The sequence below is a fragment of the Dicentrarchus labrax genome, unplaced genomic scaffold, assembly GCF_905237075.1.
Source record: "Dicentrarchus labrax unplaced genomic scaffold, dlabrax2021, whole genome shotgun sequence".
Lineage (NCBI taxonomy): Eukaryota > Metazoa > Chordata > Actinopteri > Moronidae > Dicentrarchus > Dicentrarchus labrax.
In genome coordinates, this window is record NW_026136706.1 from 7,815,598 (window position 1) to 7,827,098 (window position 11,501).

Genomic DNA, 11,501 nt, shown 5'->3' on the forward strand with positions numbered 1-11,501 from the left:
TTCATGAAGCCTAATTAGCAATACCTAAAGTGAAATATTATAACACGACAGCAAGAACAGAGCCAGACGATCACAATGGGTCTGTTTTCCACACCAGGCTCACAGTCCGCCAGCTCATTTCCCATCATCACCGCTAATCAGTGAATATGGATAATACAAGTTTAATGCAATGTGCTGTTTTTTTGTCCTTAGACCGTACAAGAAAAGCTGCAGTACACACGCAATAATGAAACATCTCTCAAATGAGAGGGAACTAATTAAGTGTACTGTAAGAGCAAAGTTACAGACTGTGACAGTAATTACAGAAGCAATCACTTTACATCCTTCCTGCCCTTGCCACATTTCATGACTACCGGGGCTCCTTTGGAAAACAGTCAAACTAAGACTCATTAAGCCCCTCTGAAGTTTCTAATTAAAACACACTTTTATAGCTTAAAATTCTTCCAATATTTCCAACCATATACTCTTAATTATATCAATAAAGCTGAATGAATTCCCTGTGTGTGTGTTGTGCTAAACACTGATTGAGTGGTTTATAGAGCAAGACGGCCTTAATAGAAGAAAAGTGCTTCCGGACGTGCAGTTGTAATCCACATGTGCTGGGTTACAGTATGACACACACATGAAAAATGATCAATATTTTCAGACTCATTCATCCACACCCAGGCTTTCCTGTTCAATTGATCTGACATGAGCTGAAACGGAAAAAGGCAGTTTTTCTTGGACCATTAAATGACAAACTCATTTTCATGTCCTGTGAGTCACGTTCAACTGCATTATGTTTTGACAAATTCCACTGCTCTTGCTGTCACTGCTTGAACTCGATACATCTCGACCTCACTGGGTCAGAATACCTGTGTGCTTGTGTGTGTGTGTGTGTGTGTGTGTGTGTGTGTGTGTGTGTGTGTGTGTGTGTGTGTGTGGGCAGGAGTAAACACTGATGTGGTCATTGGGGGAAACTAAGAGTTCCGGAGCGCCTGAGGAATGAGATCATTCAAATTAAAGCGCGTGGCAATTACCAAACAGGCTACTCGCCAGTGCAAGTGCAGGAGAACAGACCTCCTGATAAAGAGGTAAACACAAAGTGGCTGTGGTAGAGCTACTTAACAACTTACAGGTGAGTTTTGATCCAAACAAACCAAACAAATTGTACTCTCTACTCTCTACTCTCTCTCTCTCTCTCTCTCTCTCTCTCTCTCTCTCTCTCTCTCTCGTACACAAAGAGGGTCTACATTAGTTAAGCAAACACCGCTAACATCTTCATGTGCACACACACACACACACACACACACACACACACACTAACAGTATTTTATATGAAAACACCAGATCCATGGAAACAACCTTTAATCCACGTCTAAAAGCTGTGGTCACCTCATGAAGCGAGCTGCACTGCTTTTAACATCCCTTTGCATGCTGGTCCCCAGTTGAAGCGGAACGCTGCGGTGATATTAGCAGAGGCTGTTGAGATTTTGATTGCAGTTTGTGGTACAAATAAACTTAGGAATGAACAACATCATTCAGCTTTTCCAGGCTCACTGTGATTTTCTGAAGAAATAAACCGTTTACCATCTCTGTTTCTCTTTTGTTGCAGCGGCCTGACCAAAGTAAAACACTGTGTGTGTTTAAATACTGTTGTTGCTGATCATGATTTGACATTTTCATGTACAAAGCCAATCACCAATATAATATAAGTTCCTGATGTTTGGCATTTAGTCTTCAAAAGAGGAGTAAGTGTAATGTGTCTTCAATTTTTTTTTAAGAGTTGCTTTGATATCTCACTTTGGAATAAAGCTCTTCATGTAAAACCTCTCTAATAACTCTTTAATGAATGGTGACCATAGCAGAGTGTCTTCCTAAATAAATTGTAACATAAAATAAGTTTGACTTGAAAGAGAAGTCTCTTGCAATGGAAACTCCCCACAGGAAGATAGTGGTACACCAAACTGTCCCATCTCTGCTTCACTCTGCACCGGTGCAAAGGGACTCATTCTCTGTCTCTGTGTGTGAATTCTGTTAATGAGAGACTTGACATGATGAGGCTCTTGAGGACACATGCTGAGGTCCATAGCTGAATCCTCTGTTGCAAATGGATAGACAGAGAGAAAAGGGAAAGAAAGAAAAGAAGATGTAAAGGAGATAAAGAGAAACCAAGGCAAAGATGGGAAAAAAGAGAAACGAGGGGAAAGAGAGATACTGGGAGACATCGAGGTGTCTGCCATGCTTGAAAGGAAGACAGTGCCATCTAGAGACCTTGTGTGACAGTTGTGCATTTTTGCGCACAAACTAGTCTCTTCCAAGCAGAGGTGGAAGAAGTATTCAGATCCTTTTACTGAAGTAAAAGTACTAATACTAGTGAAAATACTCCACAACAAGTAAAAACATTGCATTCAAAACTTTACTGAAGTATAAGTATCTAAAGTATTGTCAGCTAAATTTACTCATAGTGTCAAAAGTAAAAGTAATCTCTGCAGAAAAATGCATATGTTGTATTTTATTGCTGTAGATGTCTAAGGTTATGCTAATTTTAGCTACTTCATATACTGTTGTGTAGAGGCGTCTACAGCAAGGCATCACGTTGTAAGAGCCACGTATCAATTAAAAGTACATTTTTCATGAGAAAAACGGGTTCCAGCTTTGTGACAATGAACTTTCCAGCTAATACAAGGGGGTTGAATAGCTTAGTTAGCTAAAGGAGAATCTTCTCAGCACTCCTTTATCCGTATCATTCCTTCAGTTTATCAGAAAAAGTCAAATTAACAGATTTGAAGGTACTGTAAAGTAAATTTAGTGGAGTACAAAGTGGAATATTTGCCTCTGAGATGTAGAGGAGTAGAAGTATAAAGTCCAGAGTAAATTTACTTTCCATCACAGCTTCCAAGCATGATGTTTTTGTTATTAAATTGTCAAACATTTTAAATAAGTTAATGATGAGCCTAAATACTGTTTCGAAAGCTTTTCTACTCTGAAAACAGAATCATCCCCTAAAACGTGTTTGGATGAAATCTTTAACTCCCCCCAAGGCCTTTTCAGAAACCCAGTCTGTCTTGAGCTTTTAACAGAACTTTTTGGACCGGGAGCCCTCTTCTCCCTCGGCCCCTATGCTCCCTGCTGCTTCCACTCGGGGTTCCCAGGCTCTGCATTTTCCACGGGGCAAGTTGGGTTGTCATCAAATTGTGGTTTTCTCAAACTTCATGACATCTTGACTCATTTATCAGCTTCACAACAATAACAAAGGTCCCTATCCAGAGCTCTATCACCCTTGGATTAAACTGTATTACTCACTCTGGAAAACATCACAAGTTTCAAGACAAGAGGGAGAATTAGAGAACAAGGCTGCAGGCATAAGCGAATAAAGAGATAGAGATCATGCCTCCATATCAGCTGGTTTAAAAAGTGTATTATTAGACCATGTGGCCATGCTACATGTTGAGTACCCACTGTATAATGACTGAAAGATTTATCAGTTGTTTGAAAGAAAGTAGTTTCCTTAAAAGGTTCTTGATCTTAAGGTCCTGAACAGCTTTTCTTCAGTATCCATACAGCAGCAATCTGCTCGCCTTCACCCTTTCTGGCTTTTTTAGACATTAAAAGACATTTTTTTTAAAAAAAGGAAAAACAGGTCAGGTACAATTTAATCCTAGACCCAATGGCAGATTACATGTGGCTCCAGTGGCAGCAAACATCACTTCTACCGCTGGATATGAAGCTGTAAAAATGATTCATAATGTACTGTATATGAGGGGAATTTCCCAGAGGAGCTGATTAACTAATAGTGAGCTGAAGCTCTGCTGGATCAAAAGCCCACACCATTTGCGGGTTGCGTTGCCCTGATATTGACAGAGGGGTGATTTTCTTTCATTAGATTTAACCAAACCTAAACTCCAGAGATCTGCCCATGACATTGGCTGAGATAATTTGGACTAGAACAGATGTTGGAAGGGGTTGTGAGGAGGGAGAAGGAATAATTCTCTCATGGTCACTGAAAGAGATGTCTAACAGAGCAGGAAGCATGAAAAGTGATCTTACTTTCAAAGGACCGTCTTGCTTTGTGGTGATATGGAAGCCCTTCCATGTAGTTTGAGATGATAAAAAAAAATACAGGAGAGAATACAGAATTATTGTACATTTACTGTATGCAAATAAAGATGAGATATACAAAGCAGAATACACTGACATTTCATGTTGAGCAATAAAAATGGATGAGAAACAAAACAAAGCTCTGCAACAGACAGTAGACACTAAGTGCAATACAAAAAGGCAATTTTCTGGGTAATTGTGTAAATCATAAATACATTTCATTCACAGAGAGTATTAATACATATGTTTAAACTCTGCAAAGTCTCCTTCATAGTTTTTTATATTAACATGTACATAACACCCAAAATTTTAGCTTTTTTCCTGCTACCAGAGTTTCAGTTCAGATCCAGGACCTTAAATTGCTCATTTTAAGCTTTTGTTCATTTTTCCTCCTTAAAAACATCTTGAATTTTATCTCAACTACTTCTAGTCTAATCAATCCCGGAGGCCACTTTCCAAAACTCAATGTTAAGGCATACGGTTAAAGAAGAATCTATGGCTAAAAAAGAAATGTAAACACAAAACAACAGTGTTTGCTAACCCACAGTCCAACCTTTACATTTCCGGCCAAATTAAAGTGCTTAACACATCAGAAGAAGCATAATTAGAATACAAATCAAATATAGGGCACTTTTTAATCCTTCCACTTCACACTAATGATCACTTATAATGTAAGGGATGAAGATTTCTGCACTCTGCATTCACTCTAACCGAGAGTTAGTAAAAGGCCTAAAATCCAAGTTTACATAAAACAGATAAATGAGCAATTCAAAGAGCGGGTTCTGGATAATGTTCCTCTGCCTCTGAACAGGATACTTAATACGTGGCATGATTAAGTCATTGCTTCAGCCCCAAATAACACGCTCACTATGGTTGTTAAGCTAAACAGTGTTACTGAACCAGAACACAACCCAGTGATATGGGAAGTCACAAATCAAACATTCAGGACACACTAAAGCTTCTCTTATAAGTTAATAATACATTTCAATAAATTATTACAGTGATCGGAAGATAGGATTAATACATAACTGTTTAACCCCAAAAATGTTTGAAAAAAATAGATAATTAACTGTTTATTATTACAAAATAATAAGCAATTAGCAAATTGGGTTAACAAAATGCTCTATCCTGGAGATTGGTGTTGGGATTAGGTGAGGTTTGGGTCGGATAAACCTCTGCAGAAGGAGGGAAGGTGGACTGTTGTCAGTTTTGGTGAAGCAGGAAGTTCTTGATGGGTTGTGGCAGCGGTAAGGAGGGTATATGTTGGAGGCGATTTTTGCCCATCGATCTGCGGATCCTGATGCGACACATGTGCGTCAGCCTACGAGGGCATCCTGAGAGGAGAGAGAGCAAAGGCAGCTGCAGCGGTACATACTACAGATTCAGGAAAACCATGAAACATCCAAGTGCTTACTCACAGTGGGAATTGTTGGGCATTTAAATACAATCTTTATATGAAAAGTGCCCTGTATAGTGCATAATTTGGCACTAAACAAATAAAATTAAATTGAAATGAAAAGATAAAAGGGTACAGTTTATTTTCATATTATCCCTCAATTAACTCAATGTGAACCTTTCTTTGCCAGTTATGGTATTAATCCTGTCAGCCCTTCACTTTTATGGTCTGAGCTGTCAACAGATGGTGAGACAAAATGTAGGTGTAATTCTAACATGCATTAAGAGGTGCCTATGATGCCATAAAAGATGCCGTAAAGGCAGTTATGTCCCAACTTGACAAATCAGATTTATTATGAACATTTGTGAGCTGAAATCCTTAAACCAAATGGCAATAAACTGGAAAAGTCAACAAGTAACGCTGTCCTTCTTTGAACAACTACTGCTGATGTGCCATATGGGCCTTTTTCACAGCAGACATTTTGACTTGTTATTTTAGGTCAAGCACAGGTGTTACTAATAACATTAACAATGCCTCGGCTCTATTCAGGTGTCACAGTAAGACATGACAGGGTGACAGTGAGCTAACATGAACAACAGCAGGACCCTGACACCAAAGCACCCGCATGGAATTAAATGATTGTTTATTATATTATAACACATAAGAGAGATTATTTGCTCCTCACAGGGGCTTAGAAGTGGGGTGCGGTTGGCAGGATTTAAAATGTTGTATAGGCAATCAGAGCAACTGCCTATTTTGAAAACTGCATATGAAGAGTTGATTTGGAAAACAGACACATGGCATTCTTATTTCCCTTGAGTGGTCAAAAAAATATGATTCAGGAGAATAAATTTAAGCTGAGATATGTTTTTGCAAGTGAACACTTTATATATTTATTCAAATTCTAAACTGCATAGTGTATAGTTTGTAACAAATGAGAAGTTGTTGGGTGGTTAAGAGGCAACCACAAATAACTAACATTTACATTTACAGATTTTACTCACTCTTCGCCTCCAGGAAGGCCTTGAGCGCCTCTGGATCCACCTTCCTCCGATTAGGAGCCTCCAGCTCTGACTCGTCCCAGGGCACAAGAGCCGGGTTGGCCCCGTGGTCTAGCAGCAGGTGGATGAAAGCCACCTCACATCCATGTCGCAGCACAGCATCCAGCAGGCAGGAGGCCAGGCCGCGGGTAAGAGCCTCTTGGCAGACAGGCCCTGTGTAGTTGAAATCAGGCTGAGCGCCGGCCTGGAGCAGCAGTCGGAAACAGTGCAGGTGGTGGTAGGCAGCGCTGATGTAGAGAGGACACACCACCAGAGTGTTGAGGGTGCGAGCACTTAAGAGGAGCCGGGGACCCAGCTGGTGGTCCATGTCTACATCCGCATTGAACCTGGACAGAGGGAACCATGGATACAGTTGAAACCTTGATCTCTGAAGAAAACACATTGGTTGATTGCAGAGAAAATTTAATAATAAGGTGTGTGTCCAGATCTAACATTTGTGGGTAAATCTGAAAATGTTTGCCCTTTCAGTCCTCTTGTTATTGTCTTGTTAAATATACATGTGTCAATGTGACTCCTGTCCCATGTGGTCTGCTGTTGTTGACTGGTCGGACCCTATGATTTAAAAGATTTGTTTTTGTGTATTCTGGGAAAGATGAAAGAAGACGTTTTTTTGTAAGCGAGGAAATAACCCAACTGCTGCCTGAAGCATTGGAACACATTGCACAACACAGCTAGCAGTAGATCAAAATACTGACCCTTGAGACAATCCACCACATAAACAGAAAATGAAACCAATATTGTAATAAAAAAAAAGAAGAAGGCTGACTGATTGACTGTTTGGCATAGAGAGGATCACCTTTCTCAGTAAGACCTGCCACCACTTTTCAGTAGTGAAAGAGGAGATAAAACAAATCTTTTTGCAAGTATACTGTGTGAAGATACAACCTGTATATGAGAAATGAGAAAAGCCAGGTTTTAGACCGATCCTCTCCCAACTTCACCTGATGAGCTCCTGCAGTATGTCAAGCCTTCCCACTCGAGCAGCATGGTACAGAGGGGTGCTGCGGTGGTGCCGACTTCCGTTGGGATCGGCTCCGGCTTCGAGGAGGATCCGGACACAGTCCAGGTGACCGTTAACCACAGCTACATAGAGGGCTGTTTGACCTTTTACATCGACTAGGTCCACCTCGGCTCCCTGGCCGATCAGATAGGCCACGCAGGCAGCGTGTCCTGCTGTGGCCGCGATCCGCAGAGGGGTACAAGGCAGACATCCACAACACCATACAGACTTCTCATTAATACGCCTGGCACCCAGAGAAAGAAGGGAGTGGTTATCAGTAGTGTCCTAACATAATCAATATAGCATACAGGATTTAACACATCTGCACACAAAAAACTAAAAATATAATTGTTGTACAGTCATCACAAATTAAATATTTACCACATCTACCTGCTACTGCCTCTGCCAAGTTGGGCAGGGCAAACCCAATGAAGTAAAAAATATTTTATTGAACAACAGCATTGGCTTGGTGTGGAAACTGGAAGCAATTATAAGTGCTGCATGCAACCACTGTGGGACTGGGGTTAAATGAGTGAGCACTCTGCAGTGGTCCTGCCTGGCTCAGTTTCAGCATGGACAGTGTGCAAATAACTGTAGTGAAGTGTTTGTTTCCAACAACTATAAACCATGACATACATGTTTTTAAAAGTGACATGTGTCATATAGCCCTGTAAGACTGTTTTGTGCTAGAGATGTGTATGAATATATTCTGTACAGCATGTGTGTCTCTCAGGCTGTTACTCAAACCTATCAAAGAAACCCACACAGCACAGAAACCACAATCCACTTAGTGCCACACTTGAACATTCTGGACAAAAGCTGCCAGTTCTGCAGTAAGATGGCACACACATATGCTTAAACAACAGTTTGTGGCAACAAAAACGGGGAATAAAATTCCTTTTTTTGTGTCAGAAGTACAGTAGCTATAAATGCAGTCATGTGTGAAATAACTTTTCATAAACCCCATTTTGTCTGACACACACTCTCCAGTAATCTAAGAAAATCAGACATACACCAGAGTAGCTGAAACACACAACAACGTATCCTTACATGACACACTCAAATGAAATCTTATAATTTTATTACTCCCTCCCACCGTTTGAAGCTGTCTTCCTGCATCAGGTTCCTCAGCGTGTCCATATCTCCGACGTAGGCTGCATTGTGCAACCTCATGTCATCCTGCTCCAGAGGTTTGTCGCAGAACTGCTCCTGGAGCCATTCCTTTAGGTTACGGCCTGGTGAGGACACACAGATAATGAACTGTTAAACTATGGCTTGTTGTGCAATTCATAACCAGTCTATCATATCTTTAAACAAAAAAAAAAGCTGATGTATGCTCTGCTTGCATAATTGATTTTTCAGCTCCCTCAGCACAGATGTCCAAGAAAGTGAATCCTGCATTTGAGAAAGCTTTTCTCACTGCATATTGTTTTGTTACGTAAGTGTACAAGTGTCCCTGCTGAATGTAGGAAGAATCATTCTGTTTTAAAATTGCTCATGTTTCTGGAGAGCCTCTTAAACTCTTGTGGACAGCTGGTGGTTGACTGGGCTCCAATGGGACCCAGTATTTACAGTACACAGTAACAAAGACACACAGAACTGAATCATGACCTCTCTGACACAGTTAGACATTTAACACAAGCTTCTAATTGCAGGGTTATAGTGTTAAATTCAGTGGTGTAATGTAACTAAGTACGTTTACTCAAACACTGGACTTACATTCAGATTTGAGGTACTTGTACTTTACTTGAGTGATTTTTTTTAATGCAACTTTCTACTTCTACTCCACTACATTACAGGGAAATGTTGACCTTTTCACTCCACTACATTTGTCTGACAGCTTTAATTACAAGTTACTTTACAGATTAAGATTTTTGCATACAAAACATACAAAGAGCTTTTTTTGTTATAAATTAAACTACCCATCAATATACGTACAGCTGAAATGATGGCAATTAATCAGTTATCTGACAATTTTTATAGTTCCAGTTTCATGGTTCCAGTTTCACAAGTATGAAAATTTGCTTATGACTTTTGTACTATTGGTTGGCCCAAACAAAGCACGGTGAGGGGGTCAGTTTGAGCTCTAAAAAGTTGAGATGGGCATTTATCACTATTTTTCAATCGATTAAATGACCAGTGTGTAGGATTTCATGTGTAGGTTGGTTGCAATCTGAAACTCCCTATAAATATTATATTCCATTCATGTTACACACTGACTGGACCTTTAATGGAGAAAATAAGTCCTATACAAGATAGTTTGAAAGTAAAATCCTGTTGACACATTAATTCACAAATAATTATGATCTAATGATACTACAGTAGGTAACAGACAAAGGAACCATGTTTCTGAATTGAGTACTTTTACTTTTGATACCTTATCAAGTACATAAAGTACTTCTCCCTGATTATAGGCTACTTCTTCCTTTAAGTAACATTTTCAATGCAGAACATTTTCTTGCAACATTTTCAGTGTGATATTACTACTCTTAAGAAAAATATCTAAATACTTCCTCCACCACTGCTTAAATTGCATTTTACTGTGTAGGTGTAACTATTATTGTGTCCTGCATTTGTAGTAAACATGAATATGAGCTCTAATGGTAATCCTATTGTCCTAATAATCCTCTCTCATTTGTATGCAATGAAAACAAAAATGATGCAATGAACACACTATAGATATTTAGGGCCACACCTTATCACACAGGAGTCCCCCCTCTGTAATAGTACATCTGTATTATTGAAGCCAAGCTCATTGAAGCCTGTTTTTGTATCTGCTGCCCCTTTACACACACAGTGCACATGGACAATGCATGCTGCCCCTGACAGGACTGATGAATCACCGTCCAGTCAGCCGTGGTTACCTGCAGCGGTGGCACCGGGCAGATCGGAGACAGTGATGAGCGGTGGGAAATTACCACTGGGTGGGTCGTCCACATCAGCTTCTGGACCGTCGGCCATGCTCCTGAAATGTCACACCGTCAACCTGAAACTTAGGGCTTCGGCAGTAGACCGAAACAGGTCCCCCCCCTCCCTGCCCCCCAAAAAACAAAACAAAACACGGGAAACACAACGATCTGAATCAAACAAGAGACATCAAAATAAACAAACGTGACTGTGTTGATGACGGAGAGTGCACTGGGCTACTTCCTGGCTGCGCTCAGCTGGGCGGATTTAAAGGGGAAACGACGCTTTAAAATGCCTGAAGCAGTGTGAGAACATGAGCTTTTTATCTGGATAAAAACTGTTTTTAACACCTTAGAAAACGCTGTCAAATTAATTGCAAATGTTTAAATACACAGGTAAAAAAAATAAAATAATGTCCAAATCCAATGTCCAAAACACAATGTCCTCTGTGGTGCCCTTCCAGTGGAGAACACATGATACATTGGCCCCTGTGTTGGCTTCTATGTGCCTCTAAATGGTTCAATAATTAGTTCCCTGTGTGTTTAATCTTAAACCAAAACACTACATAACCCTAACCCTAATTCTTTTTAACAAGGACATTTTCAGTGCTGCTTTTGTATGCGTTTACATTTAGGAGAATCTCACCAGAATTGCTCTACACAGGGTTTTAGACATACTGAGGCCCAATAACGGAACTTTCTAGGGGCATTTGGGGCTTATGCAGCAAAGCAAAGTTATTCTTAGGCAATTATTATACAGCTATACTTTATTGTATGTACTGAGGTCAAGAGCTTGGTGACCTCTGGAGAGTAAGGCCATACTCACCAGAGGTGGCCTTATTCAATTAGAAGTAAGGGTACATATATTGACAGACTCACTACTGGTGAGTACTGGGCCATTTCAGGCACTGGTTTGGAACCGATTTGCCATAAATGTTTTTCCCTGCCCCTAAGACAGCTTGTGTCCGCAACTTTTAAAGCCTTCTCCACACTACCAGGAATACAATTCTGTGGAAATACTCAGTCCTTTATTATTATTTATTGGCTTAAAATATGTC

At 40.2% G+C, this 11,501-nt stretch overlaps 1 protein-coding gene across 1 annotated transcript; it reads right to left on the minus strand.

The window, feature by feature from the left end:
* Window positions 1–4,113: 4,113 nt before the first annotated feature.
* asb1 (ankyrin repeat and SOCS box containing 1) lies at window positions 4,114–10,694 on the minus strand. Its single transcript, XM_051404434.1, has 5 exons — window positions 10,402–10,694; window positions 8,634–8,772; window positions 7,479–7,781; window positions 6,481–6,863; window positions 4,114–5,414 (listed from the first exon to the last, which is right to left on the minus strand). The coding sequence occupies exons 1-5, from the start codon at window positions 10,496–10,498 to the stop codon at window positions 5,284–5,286; spliced, it is 1,053 nt and encodes a 350-aa protein (XP_051260394.1). The 5' UTR covers window positions 10,499–10,694; the 3' UTR covers window positions 4,114–5,283.
* Window positions 10,695–11,501: the final 807 nt, after the last annotated feature.